The following is a 22,362-nucleotide window of genomic DNA, read 5'->3' on the forward strand; positions in this document are numbered from 1 at the left end:
TTGTGGAAGTGGTGGAGGGGAGTTTCCCAGCATGCTTTTGGGTTTGCAGTTTGTTGTTGTTTGGCTCATGTTCCCTGTTTAGTTCTTTAGTTTGTGTGTGTGTTGTTTATCATGAGGTTTTTGTGTTGAGGTATTAACTTCAAGGATGTTTTGTTATTATTAGTGACTGATATGGTCTGTGTCCTCTGTGCATTTGGCTGTATGATATCTGGGTTAACGCTGCTTCAAAGTAAAAGGCTGGATCGTGAAGACAGTCAGAGCAGCATCATCCTTCACAATAAAAACCCAAACTGTGAAAATATTACATGAATCACTGAAGGTCAGACTTTTAGGAAAATATTTGCAAAGATAATTTCTTCATCAGAGAGCCGTTATTCATGATTTTTTTTCTTATTTTTTTTCTTTTTCTTATGAGTGATGTGAAACCTTCTTTTACATCAGAGAGTCAAGTTGAGTTAAATAATCATTAGTCACTTTTACAACTTGGAAAATGACATTGAAGTCCCAGCAGCTGCATCAACATCTTCAACTTGAGTTTGTAAGTTGAAACAAATAGTTCTCTTTAGTGGGTTTTACTCCTGATGTTTTAGCAGCGCGGGAACTAAAGTTTTTAAGTTGAACTGAATTGAATTTTTTTTTTTTTTTTTTTGCAGTGTACATCAGTCTTCCTTTAAAACAGCGGCTCATCCAGCTGACCTGAAAAGCAGACTGTGAGAGTAAATCACCTGCGAGCGAGCGGCTGAGGACGAATCAGAGGGTCCGTCTGTCTGTCGGCTTCACGGCTTCACGGGGGAAGACTGACGGATCGCCCAAACAAACCCGAGGACGCTTGAGGCTGAATTTTAAGCAGCGTCTCTCCGGCTGTGAGGAAGAGCCCGGCCTCATATTTCTGTCCAGCTACAGACATCTGCAACGCTCATCATCCCTCCTCCCATTCATCACAGGACACTTTGGGAGGTGGCCGCAGACTCTGACACACAGATTACACACATTCCTCCGCCACCGCAGGATTATATTAGGATGCAAGGATGGAAGTAACTTATTACATTTAAACCAATTACTATGGTCAAATAACTTTTTTTTAATTATTTTATTAGTGCATCACATAGTAAAGCACTGCAACAATAAGCCCCTCCTGAAGCACACACACACACACACACACACACAGGATTTAGCTGCTCTCCTGAACTTGTTGCTGATCTCTGGTGTGACTTCAGTCCACACTGACAGACTGAGTCGAGGCTGCGATGCCACCTAGTGGAGGAAGGCTGTCAGCAGCAGGTCACTGTGCAGCTCCACCTCCTGCTGCTGCTGCTGCTGTTGTTGTTTTTTTTTAATCTTACAGGTGAAACCGTTTTTAATATTTTATTGTACAGTCGTATCAGGAGGAGGTCAGGAGGAGGTCAGGTCAGCTCCCCGAGGACGGCGAGACACGCAGCTGGCAGCGAGGAGGTCAAAGGTCACAGGCTGCTGGGGAACAGACCAGTGAAGCACAGAGCAGAGGGAGGATTTTTTTTTTTAAGCCTCAGACTCAGTTCAAGTAGAAACACGAGTAGAACAAAGCAGAGCCTCCTCCTGTCTGTGTCCTGCTGCAAGAGCTTACTGTTCTACTCTATTCTGTTCTATTCTACTCTATTTTACTCTATTCTGTTCTGTTCTGTTCTGTCCCATGTCTTGTTCAGTTCTATTCTATTCTGTTCTGTTCTATTATATTCTGTTCTGTCCTGTGTTCTATTCTGTTCTACCCTATTCTGTTCTATTCTATTCTGTTCCTGTGTTCTGTTCTGTTCTACTCTATTCTGTTCTGTCCCGTGTTCAGTTCTGTTTTATTCTATTTTATTCCATTCTTTTCTATTCTCTGTTGTGTTTTGTTCTGTTTTTTTTTTTTTTTTTTTTTTTTTTTTTTTTTTTGGTATTATTCTCACCCAGGTTTATCCAGCTTTGTTCTATTCTGTTCTATTCTGTTCTGTTCTGTTCTATTCTACTCTATTCTATTCTATTCTGTGGTCTGTTCTGTCCCATGTTCTGTTCTGTGCTGTTCTATTCTATTCCTTGTTTTGCTCTATTCTATTCTATTGTGTTCTGTTCTATTATTTTGTTCTGTTTTGTTCTCTTCTTACTTGGGTCTATCCAGCTATTTTCTATCCTATTCTATTCTGTCCTGTGCTTTGTTCCAGTTTATTCTATCATATTCTATTCTGTGCCATCTTTTGCTATTCTGTTCTCTTTTGTTCTACTTTATTCTTACCAGAATTTACCAGGCTCTATTCTGTTCAGTTCTATACTATCATATTCTTTAAGATTCTGTTCTCTATTGTGTTTTGTTGTATTTCATTCTATCCTCACTTGGGTTTATCCAGCTCTATGCTATTCTATTCTATTCTATTCTTGTCTATTCTATAATGTTAGATTCTGTTCACTCTTGTGTTTTATTTTGTTCTGTTTTATTTTATTCTTACTTGGGTTTATGTTGGGGTTATGCTCTATTCTATTCTATTCTATTCTATTCTATTCTATTCTATTCTTACCAACATTTACCAGACACTGTCATTTCTTACTTTCATTCTTATGCATTCTTACCTTGATGTATCCAAATCCATTCTATTCTATTCTATTCTATTCTATTCTGTAATGTTAGATTCTGTTCACACATGTGTTTTGTTTCGTTCTGTTTTATTTTGTTCTTACTTGCGTTTATCCTGTATTTATCTTCTATTCTATTCTATTCTAAGCTGTCCTCACCTGGTGTCGGTGTTCCGTTTTTCCTCCAGCAGGTGGCGGCCTTGCCTCCCGCTGTGTCCGGGTTTTGAAGCTCCCTCTCGGCGGAGGCTGACCTCTTCCCTGCGATGACAGTTTCCTGCAGGCTGGCTCAGTCCGCCTGGGCGCATTCAGAGCAGGATGTGCTGAGGGGGGAGCGGATTACCAGACTTATAACTGCTGGGGAGAGACGCCATGCAGCGGCCGGGACTACCGCAGTGAATTCTACTGGACTTTATTTGTTTCCGGGAGGAGCGAATGTGGCAGGCGGATCTCGGTGAGTGTGCTGCCGGGAGCTTGACTCCGGGGAAAGAAGTTGTTGTTTTTGTGGTGTTTTGGTTTTACGCAGTGCTGGCGGAGTGGTGGCCACGATACGTGTCGCTCTGCCCGTGGAGAGAACGTCACGACGGACTCCGTTCACAAAACCTGTCACTTTGATGTTGCTCTGCTTCCCGGTAGAGGATCGTGCCACGTAAACCGAGACTCAGGGCGGATTTTGAATTATTAGTCAACACTGTTCAGTTCGGCACACATACAGTCATTTCAACGGCTTCCGCTTTAATAAAATGTCAACTTTAAGTATTGGTTCACATAGCTCTGTGCCACCCACGATGATGCATTTTGGTGGGTTAAGATTCCCAGGAACAACAGTAGACTTCACTTAATAGAGTTGAATTATTAGTGAAATAACTTTTGGTTGGCTTATTAAACTTACGCCGAACTGAAAAGCGTCTCTTAACCTTTTGAGTAAGAACTGAAATCTCCTTCTACCTGGTGTTTATCTTTGTGAATAAGCGAGGCAGCAGATAAAGTGACAGATTTCTGAATGGGGTTTGGTCGTGCGTTCTCTGCGTACGAGAGGCAGTCCTTGAGATGACAGCTGAGCCTGCAGTCTAGATGGATATGAAAACACTCAGTGAAAATGACATTTTTGGAGACAAACAAGACTCCTTCCTTTAAAACTACCCCTTAACTCCACCTTGGAAGCTTGTATGATTCAAAAAAGATCACAAAATATGTTTATGAGTGTGAATGTTATTTAGAAAATACTGAAAGTTTCACTCTGGCTGACTTGACTATGGCACTGTAGGACTCCTCTTAACTGTGTTGTGATTTTGATACACAGCAACTATTTTAATCAGAGGCTTCACTGTCACCTCCAAACACGCAGTTACATAACTCCATACTGTATGTTATGTACAGAAGTCCTCTTAGTTGAAGTTTGTAGTAAGTATGGGTTTTTGGTCTAATTTGGATCTATTTGTGGGTCCATGGCATGACAAAGTTCATTTAATTAGCCATCTGCCACAGACTGTTTACAACCTGCAAGTTGCCAAGGGGGAAATGCTGCAGCATGGGGCCTCCGCTCCGCTCCTCTGTGGCATTACGACAGGATTTTCTGTGGCATGAGTGCTTGACCTACAATAGCTGCATGATACAGGGGGATTATTCTATTGCTTTTCATAAGAGCGAGGTTACTTTTGCATACTGGTAAACAAAGGGCTGCAGCATGGCAGAAAAACATGTTTATTTGTCAGCCTGTCTGTCAATCAGCACGCTCACATTCATTGCAGATACTGATGAAACGCCACTATTGTTCCTACAGAATTGCTACAGGGTCTTATGGCTGCGGGGCTCAGTTGTCTATTATCTCCTTAACTGTTACTGTCACACTTTCTGTGTAATCTTTTGACCTTAGACCTATGATGCGTCAGAGTTTCCCTGTGTTATATTCTGTGTGCGACAGCTTCTGTGTCTGAAATTTTCACAAGCAGACTGTTTACTAGCTGCAGTTTGGTAATGGAGAGAGAGAGAAAAAAAAAACTCTTGGCAGCATGAGGCCTGTGGTTTGCAGAGAGTGAACCAGTGTGACTTTACAGATATTCACTGTAAACATCTGTCCCAAAAGTGTCTTTTCAGAGGGGAAATGAGTAACAGCGGAGTGCAGGGAGCCGGGACCAGGACGGCGGGCGTCGGGGCGAATGGACCTGTGCCGGGCGGCCCGGTGGGCTCCACGCAGAGCCCGCCGCTCTCCCCGGTGGAGCTGGAGGAAGAGCCTCAGTCCTCTCTGACGGACGTCACCCAGATGTGGATTAAATTTGCCAAGACGTTCGCCATCATCTTCCCCATCTACGTGCTGGGATACTTTGAGTTCAGCTTCAGCTGGGTGCTGATCGGACTCGCCGTGTTTTTCTGGTGGAGGAAAAACCACGGCAGCAAGAACTACAGGATAAACCGTGCCTTAGCTTTCCTGGAGCACGAGGAGAAGGCAGTGCGGCATTGTGTAGCTACTTCGGAGCTGCCACCATGGGTAAGTTAATGACAGATATTACACTTTGATGATTCCATACTGACGGACGCACCAGGTAACAGCACTGTTATCAGGGCCGGCCCATAGGCTTGGAATCAGTGTCACCACACTCAAGGATTTTTGCTGCTATTGATATCACAATAAGAGCCCATTAGACCACATGGTTCTCATCACTGGCCTGACTCACTCCTGAAATATGTGCAGCGCTTACCTCAGCTAACCCTCAGTTTTATGGACTGCACCTTTAAACAATCACATTAACGTTCATCCCGTTGCGCTGCATTGTAATGTGAGGTGTGATGTCAAGCAAAGTTTAATTTCAAATATTCCTTAAAGTGTTTCAGGTCAAACTGTGTCAGTTTTTACATCCAATGTGTTCTTATCATCAGTTTAGAAAACAGAATTGTGAGTTTCTGCTTCCTGAAATCACCATATTATCACCATATGACTCCACTGAAAGACGGTAAACAACAGGATTGAGTTATAGCCCTTCCCAAATTGTTAGACTGGAAGAGGCTCCTCAAATTACCGTTGCCTCTCTGCCAAAATGTTTGCGGTGACTCGCTTTCCTGCCAAACTCCACCAGTCTGCTTCAGTTTTACGCTGTAAACATGCGCTGCTTTGTGTCTTCGGGCAAGCTGGAGCTGAGTTCCCAGGATTAGCATCGCTCGCTCACTTTAAGACATGAAATGATGAATGCTGGGGCCAGAGCACACCCTCTTCTTGCTTTTGTTTTCTACGTCCAACCAAATCAAAGGCCTGCGCCGGCGCTCTGTAATTTCCCTGTTTGGCTTCGTGGTCGGCTCTCGCATGTGAGGCCTTGAAGCTGCACTGGGGACTGGAGCTGCTGCAAATACGAATAAACTGACCTGCCAGCGGTGTTTTCTGCGACATGTAGTGAACTTTGTTTTTCATGTAATTATGATGTTTTCATTGGCCAGCGTTGACGGTGCAGCTCCTGGCAGCAAATTGAGACACAGGATAGAAGATCCGGAAAATACTTCATGTGAAAACTCTGCACCAGAACTACCTTTATAGTGTCAAGAGTCTTCCAATACTTTCTTGTTTTTCAAACTGTAGCTGCTAATAGCCAATACTTTGTGCTGATATTGATTATCTTTAAATTTGAGGGTTTTTGATGTGTGTGTGTGTTTGGATGAGGAAAATCCTGTCAAGCAAATCAACAATGACCATGCGATTGATGTAATTGATTTTTTTTGTGTGTGTGTGTGTTTTGTATGTGTGATGTGTGGCGTCTGAGGCATCACTGCTTGAAGGTTCAAAGCCATTTTGGCCTGTTGGTGGCGCTGTGTTGTTTTTTTTTTTTTTTTTTTGTGGATACTGGATCTCAATGTGAAAAACACATCTTTCCAAAACAAAACGGGACGGGCTCAGAACCTGTGCAGGCTCGGAGGGGATGGAGAATAATTTGCACTCCTTTCACTGATTTTAATCATCCATAAAGAGCTGGAAAACATGACAGAGGGAAAGTGTGCATACTGTGATATCCAACTGAATCCAATCCACTTTATTTATATAGCACATTTCAAAAAACGTAAAAGTTCATCAAAGTGCTGCACAGTGATGTACAATAAAAGACACAATGGTTAAGAAAACGAGGATTAAAATGAAGATACAGATAATAGAAGAAAACAGATTTAAAAGAAGATAAAAGTCATACAACAGATCAAATATCCCATATTCAAAAAAAGGCAGATAAATCATCCTAACGCTGCTTTCTAGTGATTGACCTCTTCATCGGCTCATGTGAGACATTTCTCCGGTGGTCCAACGGTGCTTGAGCTACAAACACTGATATGCTGACAATGTTGGCAGCACGGGGATAAAGACAGCACCTCTGACACATGATACTAATTTTAATCCGCGGGACAATGCTCGGTTCAAAGAAAGCTTTAATTGCTCGTTGGAGAGAGCCTCATAAATAGCCCCCGGAAAGGTCACCCGGCCTGGGCTTTATGTCGACTCCACACAAACTTGTGAGGTCTGATCTGTGCCCGGCTCGTTTTGATGGCTTCAGGCCTCCAGTCTGCCTGGAGGAGCTCAGAGTCCTGCATGAATAATTAAGGCGAGGCCTCGTGGCCGGGGGAGCTCTCCGGGCTGGTTTTTGTTTAGCGAGCGAGCCCGTCATCGACCCTGCTCTCGTTTTCATTTTCCGCGTTCGTGCTCTCGGCGTTGTCACTTGTCAGGATTCGATGTGAGAGACCGGCGTGGGAGGGAGGAGGCAGATTCACCGCATGCCTCTCGCATACCTGTCATTCTGCGTCTCCGATCCGTCATCCTCCGTCCTGACAGGATGCGTGGCGAGCTCTCCCAGCCTGCACTGCTGCTTGGGAGGCGTGGAGCTGTGCGGCGGGCGTGTGCCTGCAGGACTCAGTGAGTCTCAGCTCGCTCGACAGACGAGCTGAATTAGCCGTTTGTGGGGTTGCACAATTCCAGGATTTTTCAAAGTGGGTAACTTTCCATGGGAATCAATGGGAGTTTATGGAAGCTAACAGGAATAACTGGATATTTGCAAAATTAGCCTGCAACAGGGAATTTACATGAAGTTGAAAAAAAGCACACAGTACATACTGACTGTTGCAAGGTTTCATTTGATTTTTTGATTTGTTCTTTTTTTGGCAGGGGGGTTTATAGGGAATATGTTTATTTTATTCAACATTCATGTTTTTCAATGAAAGAATCGATTAAAGTTCTACTCACAAGTAAATCAAAGTCAAAAATGACCCCAAATTTCCAGTTAATTCCCATTATTTACCATATATTCCCATATTTCGGGAAATTTCCTGCCCCTGTGCAATCCTGTGTTTTACTCTGAAGCTTCTCACCACCAAGGGAAAGGTGATGGAAAGCTCTGGTTCATCATGTCAGCACGTGATCCCCCTCAAAACTCATGTTTGACTGCTGCTGTTGAGGCTTTAGGACACGTCTCCACACATGTTCCTGTAAATGTGTGTGTTTGTCAGCCGTGGACAGAACATTGGATAATGTCCTTTTTTAAGGTATGCGGGACATTAAGTTGTTATGGTGTCCCGGTCTGTAGAAACACTCTGGTGAAGGAGAAGCTGCATATTGACACCGGAGCTTCTCCCCCTCCCTTAAACTGTAAATGATCTGATTTGATTTTGAGCATCTTGCTGCATCCATTTGCTCATTAATGAAAACAGAAAAACAGCTCCTCCGTGCTCGAGGATACGGAGCTCCGGTGCTGTTTGGAGACGAGTTTCTTGACACGCGCGACCGTTGGCTAATTAAAGCACTAATTAGCCTGCTTAATAATTAGCAGAACTTATTATGTTGAATATATCATGGTGATTATGACAGATATTAGGCTCCTCCAGTGCTTTATGTTTGTGTGTGTGTGTGTTAGCAGAGCAGCTCCGGCAGGCAGTGAAGCTTCATTTTCAGCTCCTTTTCTGAGATGCAAAAGTTAGTTTCTTGTCCTGATTGTCAGATTTTTCCGAGCTGAACGTCACACGGCCAAAAAAATATGTTCCCTGGTGGCTCAAGGCTGTTTTGCCGAGGTGGTCACAGTACCAAGTATTTCTCAGGTTCCCCCTCCTACTTTCTCCATTTTACTAACACAGACGATTTATTTGAATAGAAAATGACTCTTAATTGATCAGTCTTTGGTTTAACTTACGCCTGATGGATTGGGTTAGTCAGAATCTGCAACACAATGACTCAGGGACTTCTGGAAGCATGCAATCTCCTCTTTGAGTTTTGCATATCATGTAGGTCAGTGACAGAGCAGATAAAGTATCAGTGGACGGACGGGGGGAAGCATGTCAGCGGGGCAGACCGCCTCTCCGGGGTCAAAGTTCGATGCGTTTGATTGCTTTTCACTGTCGCTGATTATCTGAAGGCACGTTAATCCCATTCACATCCTTTCTCCAATTTGCTGAATCCACTCAGTTTCCCTTTAATCAGCCGCTTGTGTGTTTGATTTACATTTCCAAAACTCTTAACCTTTTCACTCTCAGAGCGGCACCCCCAAAACAAAGCTGATAGATCACGTTAACTTTGAAGTCACCCCCGCTGTAGCCGAGGTGCCGCCGCTGCCTGGCTGCCGTCCAACCGTCCACTCAGCCGCCCGTGGATTTCCTGCCTCATTATCATCAATAACAGAGGACATTACCTCCGCCAGGAAGCCCAACCGGCTCTGATGCATCGAAAGCGGAGCTCCTAAGTAGACCTGAAAAGCCTGATGTGTGATGAATCATGGGATGGCGAGGTACGGACAGGCCCGGCAGGTCCATAAAAGGCTTTGAGAGCTTGGAGAAATATCGTCGGGCGTCAGTACCGTGTTTATATGGAGACACGTTTGTTGTAGTCGTGGCTCCAGTGCCGCTAATGATGTGTATGGTGGTGAAGACTTCAGAATCAGAATACTTTATTGATCCCCAGGGGGAAATTACTTTTAGTTACAATAACAACTCCCACTCAAAGTGTAAAAGTAAAAAGAGCAAATAGTCAAGAAAAATAAAGAAAGGAATACAAATATAAATATAAATATAAATATATATAGAATAAAAAGAAAGAAAAAATATATGTACAAGTGCAAACATGGACAGGAGTTATTGCACTATAGGTTATTGCACATAAGTATGGTATTGAAACTTGGTGTTATTTTCGGCGCTGATTAATCTGTTGATTGTGTTTTTTGAACAGCTGATTAATCATTTTGTCCATTAAAGGTCAAAAAGTGCCGATTAATGCCCATCACATTTTAACAGAGCAGAGTTACGTCTTAAAATGACTTGCTTTCAGTTTCAGTGAAATGTCAGAGGGCGTGGAGCTCAAACTAGAAATGTTTGGTATTTGTACTTGATAAATGACTAAGATCCTCATGCAGTTCTTGAAACTATAATTGATTAACGTTCTGTCTGTCAACCAGTTGATTAATCAAGTGTTTAACTGGCTGTTTCATCACTAGTTGGGATGATGTGGCCTTTTTTTAAATGATTAATAATTCCAGGTCAAGAAATCAAGTTGAAAAAGTATGTTGAAATGGAAAATATGCAGCCGTGCAGGTTCAGGAGTTTGATCGGAAGGTCAGGCTTCAAGTCGCCTTCGACCAGCTCGCAGGCGGACGGCGCTTTGAAAGGTTTCGTCACATGATTGTGTTACAGTTTGAGTAGAAGTCGGTCTTCTTTTCCCAGCAAACTTCATCAGGCGTTCAGAATTAGAAACACGGTGTCGACAGAGTGCAGTCAAAGTGCATCTGTTGGTCTTAAAGTCACCGTGAGGCAGCATTTTGAGAGCCTCTTTGCTTCCTGAATTTGCTGTTTCCTGTTGAAACAGGATGTCGGGGTGCGGCACGAGGCAGCGGAGGCATCATTCAAGAGGGTAAACATGCCGGGTCATCTGATAGCAGGGGCAAAAAGAGTGAGGCGAACAGGAAGATTTTGACATAGAAATAGAAGAAAATAAACAGTTTATCATTTGCCTGGGTCTAATATCATCATATTAACCTGGAGGCGTGAGTTTTAGCGACATTGATAACATAATAAACAGGGTCAATTGTACAAGGAGCTCAAATCCAGTGGACAAACTGAGTGAGCCACTGAGTGAGTGATGAAACACTAACATTGATAAGTCATGTGATTCCAGCGTTGCAGTCAGGGTTATTGATAAGCTGCTGGGTCGCTGGGAAAAGGAAAGACATGTAAACTGTGCAGCGTGCAACAGGAACGCGTTAATGCAAAATGTAAACAGCTCGACGCACTGAACTACAACCACAAGGCACGAAAATGAACCTGAACATTGGAAGGAGGTAAAAATGTCAGCAGGGTGGAAGTTTTATTAAGCGGGTGCTCAGAGGGGCTGGGCGATAAATCAGATTAATTCAGATTTATGTTTTAAATCAATGCAAAAAAACAAAAAAAAAAAAGGCCTGAATTGTAAAATCGAGATTTTGATGTTTCCCATCAGTTAGTTGTCGTAGCTAGTGACCAAAATCTAGATTAAAATCGCAAATTGTGACAAGTTTGGTGATAAAAAATTGAGATTTTATTTTTTGTCGCCCAGCTCTAGTACTCTGAATCAGCAAATACCCAAAGGTGAGAGCTCTCACTCTGTCTGACATAAAGTGCATCCCCTAACAGGAGACTATACATATCACTATAGATGCTCTACTCTATAGATACATACAGACGGTGTCTATACATGCCTGCATGTGTGTAATGACACAGCAGCCACTTAATGTGCATGCAGGACATTATCAGCCCATAACCAGGTGTGCGACATCATCACTGACAGACATGCAGATTGTCATGGAGAGCCGATAGCTTCCTCTGAGCTCTCTCTCTCTTCCTCTGTGTGAGTGTGTGTGTGTGTGTGTGTGTGTGTGTGTGTGTGTGTGTGTGTGTGTGTGTGTGTGTGTGTGTGTAAGTATGTCTGGAATGAGGCTTGATAGGCAGTGTGGGCTGCAGCTCACAGTCAGCAGGCCAAGAATGTCTGAAGTAATGGTGCGACTTGTTTCTCTGAAGGCAGAAATTTGACAGAGCGCGACTCCCTCACTGTGGCCCGGCCAAAAAAATAAAAAATAAAAAATAAAAAAAAAAAAGGTGCATTTGAAGTTCTGCAGTGGCGTTTCAACAGGCCTCTAGGACCTGTGATGGGTGATGAAACTCACTGGAGACATAAAAGACAGGATAAACTTTCAAATCATCAGAGAAAAGGACAAAGGACACACAAGAGAACTGCAAGACAAGAAAACCTTTTTTTTATTATTTATTTATTTATTTTACATTGCCCATCTGTAAAGTTCATTTTTTTTCATGGCATTCCAAACTATTTATTCTAACATGAGAATTAAAATAAATGTCTTTTTTCCCTGCGTCAGGAGGGACTTATTTTGTCTCCTGTGTGTCTACGCGCAGGCACTAACTCGGTGTATCCATCCGTGGTTATTTGATTGCCGCGTAATCCTTTGATCCATATAAGCCGGAAAATCATAAGGTTTATGACGGACGGAGTGAAGATAAGCAGACGGCCTCACATTCATATGGGGGAACCTTTTAAGCCGATGTCATTATCAATGCATGGCATAAATCACAATTGATTTTGCAATGTAGCATTCATTATATAATGTTAATGGGAAATGCGCGATTTACGGTATGAATTACAGCTTCCGTCTGAGATTGCGTAAGAGAATAAGGATTCATAGTCAGCAGGCATATGTCTGCTGTCTATTTTTTGCCTGCTTGAAATATTTTCATGGAAATCGAAAGAATCCCCGTCTTTTTGCACCTGCAGCCTGAACATAATTTTGCTCCAAAGTAGGTTTCAAAGTCAATGTCACATGTTGTACTGGGTTGCACAAAATGTTATATATTATGTCTATAAATATGAACTTATGCTGCCGCTGTATTTGATTTATGTTGCTCTGGATGAGAGTACAGTGGATGAAATCAGGCTGCGATCACAGAGGACGCACTTTTCCTCTGCTCAGATGCGCGGTGTTACGTATGCCACCTGCATTTTATTCAGCTAACGGGGACAGCGTTGTTGAAGATAAACAGAGACGAGACAAAGCCGCCGCCTGTGTCTCTGTGTGTGTGTGTGTGTTTGAAGAAGAGGATTATAGTCTTTTCTATAAGGACGATGCAGTTAAACTCTTGACATTTACTCGCCGCTGAAGCGTGCGGCGCGTCGCTCCAGGCGCCGCTGGCACGCACTGCGACGCGGCCGAAGGACAGACGGGTTGAACCTGGCGTGCCCTTGGAGGTGCCTGAAAAAAACAAAACACACCGTGAAAACACACCGTGCACTGGAGGAGATGCACAAAACGGTGACAAACCCCTGCAAAAAAAGCTCACAGCTGTGTGATTAAGCCCCACGCTGGTTTAGTGTGAGCAAAGGTGCCACTTCTGTCAAATGATGAAGAACTCCTGGTGCTGCAGCTTAACGATGATTATCATTATTTTTCACTTAATTATTTCAGTGCAGATGGACTTTAAACCATCAGGGGCTACTAAAACATTTTCATTGAGCAAAGTAGGTGTTCCAACTTGTGATTGGTGCAGAACTCTTGTAGGATCGGGGTGATGTCGCTGGATTTTCAAACGCTAAAGGCTTTTGCAGACACTAAAGACTGGCGGCTCTGTTTTGATGATCTAAGCGCACAGTCTGCAGAGCACGGCACAAGTGCATTTAGGGCACGTCCAAGGCCACTTTCATTATGTAAATAGTCGTTCTGCCAGGCTCATCGCTCAAAACTTAAGTCTCTTAATTAACCTCGGTGTTGTGCTTGCACCTCTGTGGATTGTTCTCGTAATAGCAGATTTGCCAGGTGGAGGCAACATCTACCACGACAGCAGGACTCCATGTGAGCTCCCTGAGGTGAAGCAGGAGCAAGCAGAGTGGACGCTCGCCGGCGCCCCCTATGTAGCATTACAACCTTAATAATGAGCTTCAAATAGCAGAGAAAAGCGCAGCACTGACTTCAGAGCTGCAGTGTGTAAAGCCTGATGGGAGGTGATCAGAGCCCAAAGTGATGCCTTCACATGTCTCCCTTATTCTGACCAGCAGCCAAAAAAAAGTATCGATTGTGGAACCGTTTGGTATATTCACATGATAAATGACTAAAACAGTCCATTGGTTATCGGAATTATAACTATTGATGACTGACGAATCAATCCGTTAATCTCGATAAGCTGTTTTTTGAGTGAAACATCTTTAAATACATGTGTAAATCTGAGGCCGAGGGCAGCAAAGGTCACTCCTGAGAGTCTGGGCATGCTGCCTGAGGCTGCTGGAGGACGGTGTGTGTGTATCTGTGTGTGTGTGTGTGTGTGTGTGTGTGTGTGTGTGTGTGTGTGTGTGTGTGTTGTGAAATAGAAGCAACAGCAGCATTACTGAGAGGGATGGAGGTCAGGCTGGGAGACAAATGGTCCAGGAGATATAGGCCACAGGTTTGTAGAGCAAATTTACATTCCTGCTGAGGAAAAACAGAACCACACAGGACATAGTGATACTGTAGTAGCATTAAACTGCAAAAAAACAAAAAAAAACTCATTTTACCAAGTAATCTGGCAGTGAGATGAGATAATCCCACTTGTTTCCAGCACTGATCAACTTGCTTCCATAATTTTCTTGAATCAACTGTCATTTTCTTCATTTCTAGTGGGCTGATCTGCCTCGTTTCAACAAATTTTTTCCATTCATTTTAAGAAAAAGCAAAATTTGAACACTGAATATGACATCTTGAGTTGTTAAAACTGTTTTTTTTTTTTTTTTTTTTTTTTTTTTGTATCAGAGAAAGGACTTATGTAGCAGATAGGCTTCTTTTAAGCATGTGAGGTTTTACCAGTGTTAACCGTAGTGGACTGGAGCTGGAGGGCTGTGGTCTTGCTGGTGTGTTTCTGAGTGTGAATGTGTGTAACCGTATGAAACTGAAGCAGGGCGGCGCTGGAAAACTGCATGCATACTCAGGCCAAACTCCTCCCCCGATTACTAAATGTTAAAAAAACACGGCTCCGACTATTTTCACTCAATCATCAGACGTCAAAAGGATAAATTCGGCAACCTTAGACCACAGTTTTACAACCCTCTCCTCCTCCTCTTCCTCCTCCTTTGCCTCTCTTTCCATGCCTCCCTCCTCCTCCTGTCCTGACCTTGTGTGACTCGGCCTGGGTGGGGCGCTGTGGAGGGGCCGCCCCTCGCTCCGATGTGCCAAAGGGCGAGTCTCTGGAAACAATGTGGAGGAGCAGAAGGGCCCAGTGCCGCTCTGCCCTGCTGTTATCTGCTTCCTGACATCAGGCCGGAGCCTTACTCAGCACTAAATCACACGCTGGCCATGTGTTTTAATATAAATGCCTTTTTTTTTTTAAAGTAAATCTTAAAGGTAAACCTGTCAAATCACTGGTTAAAATTCATAATTTTGTTTTTGACTTACCTTTTATGGGTCTTACCTTGCATTTATAGATTAGTTCTGTCGATTTGAGCTGCTTTTGTTGTTTTATTCCTTTGCACTTTCTTACTTCTCTGATAAATGCCATACACAGCTGCTAAGTGATGGTGATTTAAAAGAGAAAAAAAGAAAGAGCTCAGCAGTGAGGGGTAGACGCTGTGGTTTACCACTATAGAGTCACAGGAAAATGTCTCTCTGAACAGGAAATGTTTTTATTTTTTGGGGTCAGCGTTAGTATGAGCTCAGAGGTGCTGCATTGTTGTGGCCACCATAATGCCAGCCAGAATAAAGATCCTGCTGTGAGCTCATTTTGTTGGTTTTCTCCCAACCTTAAAGGAACACAACAACATTTTGGGCAAAATAGCCTTTTTTGCTTATTACCCAGACTGAGACCAGATGTTCAGTGCCATCTTCACCTCTGTACGTCCAGTGGTTCAGTTCATATGAGTAGTATTTCGTGTTAGCTTAGCATAAAGACTTGAAGTCTATGGGAGTCGTTAGCCTGGCTCCGTCAAAGTGAAAAAATAAACCTTACAGCGTCCATGAAGCTGTATGATTTACACAGTGGATCATGTGGATTTGAAGTACACACATTATATTATTAGATTTATGGAGTTGTTTCAGGAGACGTTAGATGTTTGGAACTATAACCGCTGAACACATGTATCCCTCCATCAAGCGGAGTGATCCACGCCGGATCTAACAAAAACGCAAGACAAATATAAAGAACAAATTACAAAAACCGAAGGTGAGATTAGAATAATGCATTAAAAACAAGACAATAAGGAATATTTCATGTATTAAATGTATGTTGTTTCTTCCATTCTCCATTCCATAACATTGGAAGGTTTATTTTTTTCACTTTGACGGAGTCAGGCTAACGACTCCCATAGACCTTAAGTCTTTATGCTAAGCTAAAAGGAAATGCTACCACTGGACGTCCAGAGGTGGAAATGGTGTCAAACATCTGGTCTCAGTCTGGATACGTCCAAAACGTCGGAGTATTCTCTTAATCCATTTGTAAGGTACAGATATAGTTTTAGTTTAGCATAGCGGAATAAACTGTGAACACTATCCGGCATTACTTTAACATGTTTATAATTCTCAAAATCCATTTATATGTCGTTTTCAAACATCGCATGACCTTAAATGTATCAAACACCTGTGTGATAAATGCTTAAAATGAATTTGAAATATAAAAGTTGAGTTTTCTTTCGCTAATGATCTGTGCTACCAGCTAACATCTCCAGACTGACACAACAGAATTTCAACCAAAACATCTGGCAGTTTCCTTGGTGTTTTTTAACACCTCAGAAAGTGTGTTTTACTGTTTTTAATCCCTTTAATTTGGACAAACTGGGTTAATCTACAGCACATCAGCTAACGGGGATGAGATTCTCTTTTTTTGCAGCCTTGCTTTCTGATTTTTTTTTTTTTTTTTTTTTTTTCTGTTGGGACAAATTTGTTTTTACATCAGAATTTTGCGCAGTGTCTCTTTAATCCTGATGTGAAGTGACTCAGGACTGACTGGGTCTAAACCAGCAGGCCTCCACCCACCGGGGTTCAAAACCACACACACACCTGCTGAGACGTTTTCCCATGATGATGATGACGATGATGATGACTGTGTGGAGTTATCACACACACACACACCTTAACACACACTGCTCGCAGGGTAATGTGAGTGTGGCAGGCATGTGAGGAATCTGACAACATGTACGGAGACACACACACACACACACCAACACACACACGCAGTTCCTTAGAGTGTGAAAATGACCTGAGGTATAACACATTCTGGCTTTAAAAAGTGTCTTCAGTGCTAAAATGCTCAATTGATTAACCGTTTAGGCGACTGACAGAAACATAATCAGCTGTAGCTTTGATTGATTCATCATTTTAGTCTTTTATCAAGTAAAAAATTGTAAAAATTGTCTGATTCCAGCTTTATGATGCTAAGACTATCATCCTTTTCTCCCTTAATGTCCTTATAAAAGTGAACACGTTGAGTTTTTTGGCTGCTGTTCAGTCTAAGGAAGCAATTTGCAGAAACCACTTTGGACTCTGGTCACTTCCCATCATTTGTCATCATTTGTCACATTATAGAGATTAAACGAGTGAGTCACTTAACCAAAAAAAAAAAAATTCCCACATTAACTGACAATGAAAATAATCATTAGTTGGAGCTCTGCGTGTCTTAAAGCTCTTTCTTTCCCCACGTTTTAAGCCTCGTCGCTCGTTTTCCTGCCGCTGTTGCGTGTTTTCAGGCCGTCGGATCGTCTGTTCGTCATCAAAACGTCGGCCAGGCTCTGCCATCACAAGCACAATGGGCCTCTCAGATTTCCTCGGCTGATTATCCCTCTCTTGCCGGAGCGCAGAACATCTCAATATCCTCGACAGTCTCTCTCTCTTTCTCTGTCTCTAAAAATAGACGTAGGCATTGGAACAACCGCCTTTTGTCATTTGCTGCAGGTTTGCTTTTCCCAGCGACCCGCCATCGTCTCCTCTCCCACCTGCCCCGCTCCTCCACAGCCTGAGAGGCAGGAAAAGCTGGATTAGCAGCAGTTTTGTTGTTGTTGTTGTTGTTTTGTTTTGTTTGTTTTTGCTGCCACTTTCCCCTCAGAAAACGCTTTAAATGGAAAGGAAAACACACAATTCCTTCCCCTCTCTCTCCTTGATGGATTGCATGCTTAAAAACAGTCGACACCGACATTACGTTAAGCATATATTGCCTTTTTGTCTTTCTCTGTTTCTCTCTCGTTTACACACACACACACACACACACACACACACACACACACACACACACACACACACGGGACATGCCTCTTCTTGAGGGTGGGGCTGAACTAGAGGTCGGGATTTCCAAACAGCTGTTGCATAGTTGGACTGTGACCGTGCCACCCCACTGAGACACACACACACACACACACACACACACATACACACACACACACATAACTCTAAGGTGTAGAAATAGCCATCATTGCTGCTGCTGTCAGTGATTTTACATCATGGAATAGGCTTAACTAAGAATTTTTTTTTAATATTAATAAATAATATCGACATTAATTTTGAGGTTTTAGTACGGGCTGTAAGAAAATATGGATGGACATTTTTCAGTGGGCTCCCTTGACCTCTGACCTCCAGATATCTGAGTGAAAATATATGCTGTGGCCACCCGAGGGTCTCACCTGTGCAGAAATATGTGGAAATATCTTTGCAGAAATATCTCGGCCTGAAGAGCCGCTGTCCCGCACGAAAATCCAGCGCAACAAAGTCAGCTGACACAGAAAGCGGGAAGCAGTTTTCCTAAAGTTAGATTAGAAAAAACCCCGATACATCGCTTATCACAATATATTGCGATATATTGTGATACGCGATGTATCGGGGTTTTTTCTATCACAATATATTGCGATATATTGTGATACGCGATGTATCGGGGTTTTTTATACTGATATCTTGAAAAATGCCATAGAGCCTTCAACATGCGCTGTTTGATGCGATGTCAAACCAGGCTGAGCTCTTACTTGGTAACTTTTTCCATCTCTTTCTCTGTTTTTTAATCCCTCCGTCACTCTGCTAAATACCAAATCATTAAATGGACAAGCTATTGTTTACCCGAAAATGAGAGAAATGTTCTCTGTTTATTCAGGAAATGAATCAGTTTCCCTGTTTTGTGACTGCGGCTCACAGTGGAGAGTGTCTGATGTCCATGAAATGTTCCTCATTATCTTGTTTTTACGCATTTTTCTCATCTCACCTTCCGTTTTTATAATTTGTTCTTTATATTTATCTTCATCAGTGGGTGGTGCTTGCTTTTTTGTTAAATCTTGAGTACCGCTGACTGTTATGTTTTCATATATCTGTATTTTTACAAAGTTTTTTACAAATATTATGGTCTGAAATTCCCGTGTGTTGCGTTTATGTCGTGTATCTTCACTTAATTATCATTATCATTTGCTGTTTTGTCTTGTCTTGTTTGCTCTTCTGTCTCCTCTGTTGTCCTCATAGCGGTTTTTCCTCGTTTTGTCTCTGTAGTCACATTTTCTCTCGCTGTTGTTTGTTCAAATCTTTGTGTCTCGCTCGCACTCGTGTATCTGTCTCAGAGTATTTTTTCCCTTTCTTCCTCATGCGCGTCTTGTCTTTCTTCTTGGAGAAATGCGAGGGGGTTTTCTCTCATCCGTTGCTCCCTCGTAAGCCGCTGTTTACCCTAAAAGGAGAGCAAATCGCGCCCGTGTGTCGCTCCCTGTTTATCGGACACATGAATCACTCCGTCGCCCCTCTGAGACAGCACAGGCCTGCGAGATGCAAACTGGGCCGGGCATGTAAACACGGATCTGTGTGTGGGATTCTGAGTGCATCAATAATCTGCCTTATATATCATCCAAAAAAGGCGATTTTGATGTTTTGAGTCGGAAAGCCTGAACCAGAAACACTAAAATGACGATAAAACCTCCTCAATGTTGCAAATAAATGTTTATGCTCGCTCGAGGCAGAGAATTTTACTTTGCTGATGGAGAAATGATGCGATCAATAACAACGGAAACACGTTTGTTGAAGAAATAATGTCGTCATGTGACTTTGGACGTCCTGAAATCTTGTCTGTAAACATTTGTTCATCACAATATCTGAGAATTCATCCTAATAAAACTGGTTGCATGGCCTTAAGTTGATTTATCACCGTAACACCGAGGGCATTTCTTTGTTTCCTTTATCTTTGGATGGAAATTTGAAATATGAGCAGAATTAGCGGGCGTTGAGGAGCCATAACAGCTGCCCAATCCTAATAAATTCTTTAAAGGCTCTCAGAAGTCCTTGGACGGTGTTAGACGCAGCTTTTGAAAGGGCAATAAGCGAGGCTTTTATTGCCTCGTGGCATAATATATTCATAATATATCTGCAAGGGGTTGAGATGATTATTGATTTATACCAATAATTAAAATTTATTTCACCAGCTGCTGGGATTTCTGGCTTTTGAAACTCATTTTCTGGTTAGAACCTCCGCAGACGTTTCAGCTGTAAAAGCAAAAAAAGGGTAGCAAATTTCAAAATAAAGTGTCACTGGAAGTGAGCAGACCGACCAGCAGCCAAAAAACCCAAACTATTAATTTTTCTAATGATATGAACAGAGAAAAGGAGGATGTTAGCATCATAGTGAAGCTGGAATCAGATAATATTTGGCATTTTTACTTGATAAATGACTAATTGATTAATCGGTTGTCCAAATTCAGTCCAATTTTTTTTTTGGCAGTTGACTAATCAATTAATCAACAAATCGTTTCAGCTCTAGAGATTTATCAACAGTTTGGGGGTATTTTCAAACTCTTAAAGGGCTCTCAAAATGACTAAAATGATTAATTGTTTATTGAAATTATAATTGATAAACTTCCTGACTGTTGATTATTCGACTTATTGTCTCATGCCAATGACTTCTGTATCTTCAATTTAAAAAATCAAGACAGGGCTGTGGTTTAGGATTGTTCTCTATGCTGACACCTTGGCCCACACAGTTTATTTTTATTATTTTCTATATATACATTCAGTTGACTCTTGAGAGCTCTTCAGCTGGACGAGAGGTGCAGGTGCTGCGTGTAAACACACCCAGACGGTTTGGCCGCAGCCTCCTCCCCGCAGCACGGATCGCTTCCAGTTGGACGTCCGGATAATAATCGATGTGACTCCTCTTTCTGCTCGGGAGCTATTTGTGGATCTTTGAGGATGTGCTCTCGTTACGTCAGCGCGTGACGGTGATCTCTGCTGAAGTTTCTGCGCCCCGGCCCGACCGCCCGTCCGCTGGCCCGCCGGGGAGCGACCTCACGTGCCTCAGTAACCTGAGCCTGGCAGCCGCATCCTTCTCACACACACACACACACACACACACACACACACACAGCAATAAACTTTATTTATATCCAGCACCTACCTGTGAGGAGCCGGCTCACTGAATGTCTCAGAGGAAGGCAAACACACAGCAAAGTAAAGGTGCTGACTGGGACCAGAAACGGTTCTTTGGAGTGATGCCATAGAGGAACCGTCTTTGGTTCCACAAAGAACCTTTTAGCAAGAGAACCTTTAAAGAACAGTTTCTGCAGATCAGGGGTGTCCAAACATGTTCCGACCAAAAACTCCACCAGGTGAGTTCACCTGTTGGCTCCTCCCCTCTGCTTGAAGGCGAGCTCATCAGTGAACTCACCTGGTTGTGGACCCAGCTGGTTCAGTAATTAGTCATTTTTCAGAATAAAAGCTTCTCTGGGCGTTTTAAATCAGATGATTGTGTGCAGGTTGAAAACCAACATGAACGTGTTGTTGGCCGGTTCTCCACATTCCTTGTTCCTTCATCGGGTTCCAGACGAGCTATTAAAAATGTCAGCTGTGACGTTTTCTGATTAATCCTGAATGAAAATAATTGTTAGCTGCAGTCCTAATCTCAATAAAAATGAAGAACCTTTAAAGAACCACAGAAAGTGAAGAACCATCGACTAAATAAAGACATTCTTCAACTGATGATGGTTCTTATAGAGCCAGAGAGTGATGTGAGTTATGAGTCATTACTCACTCACCGTGTGTGTGTGTGTGTGTGTGTGTGTGTGTGGTGTGCACGTGGTCCATATGCTATTCACAGACAGCTACATCTGTCACAATACGCACATGATGCACAAATGTGTGAGTGTGTGAGAGAGGAGGAAGAGGGTGTGTGTACATGGAAAGTGTGAGTGTATGTTGCACACTTTGTATTGTTTTTTTTTTTTATCTCCTTTTAATGTAAAGTGACTCTGAGTACTTAGAAAAGCACTGTACAAATTAAAGGTACCGTTATCATTATTAATATTATAATTATTGTCATCATAACTTGTAGTCAAACAGATTGTGGGTGTACATATAAAAAATACCAGTTTTGTACTTAATGTGTTTAAACTGAACAAAGCAATGCAAAATTAGAGCCTCAGCTGAACTAAATGAGTGTGTTAATGTCATTAAACACACTTAAACACACCATTCCACCATACGGTATTCATTTAGACACGATGTGGCCTCAAACAGTGTCTCTGACTGTCATTTAGCTCGATGTGCATGTAAAATAACTCTAAGATTTATGAACTAAGCAGGAAAAAAAGACAAGGATTCTTAAAATAATCTGAATAATCTCACCCCGTCTGCTCTTGCACAGTCTATTATTCTCAAAAGAAGATCAAAAAGACTTTATTGTGAGATGTAAGAGTCTTGGTTTGATCAGGAGTTTTTGCAGTGCGGTGCAGATATTACATCATGTTCACATGTGTAATGAGTGTGTGTGTATGTTGTGTGTGTGTGTGTGTGTGTGTGTGTGTGTGTAGGCCGGAGTGTTTCTGCAGGATCC

General features: G+C 42.5%; 1 protein-coding gene across 2 annotated transcripts in view; it reads left to right on the forward strand.

The window, feature by feature from the left end:
* The first annotated feature begins 2,879 nt into the window (after positions 1-2,879).
* The window catches only part of esyt2a (extended synaptotagmin-like protein 2a), an 86,982-nt gene continuing 67,499 nt past the window's right edge, over positions 2,880-22,362 (forward strand). For both annotated transcript variants that reach the window (XM_030074976.1, XM_030074977.1), the window contains exons 1-2: positions 2,880-3,034; positions 4,667-5,068. In XM_030074976.1, the coding sequence (XP_029930836.1) occupies positions 4,685-5,068 (384 nt within the window). In that variant the 5' untranslated portion in view covers positions 2,880-3,034; positions 4,667-4,684. The remainder of the gene's footprint in view (positions 3,035-4,666; positions 5,069-22,362) is intronic.

Source organism: Myripristis murdjan, chromosome 17 (assembly GCF_902150065.1).
Source record: "Myripristis murdjan chromosome 17, fMyrMur1.1, whole genome shotgun sequence".
Classification (NCBI taxonomy): domain Eukaryota; kingdom Metazoa; phylum Chordata; class Actinopteri; order Holocentriformes; family Holocentridae; genus Myripristis; species Myripristis murdjan.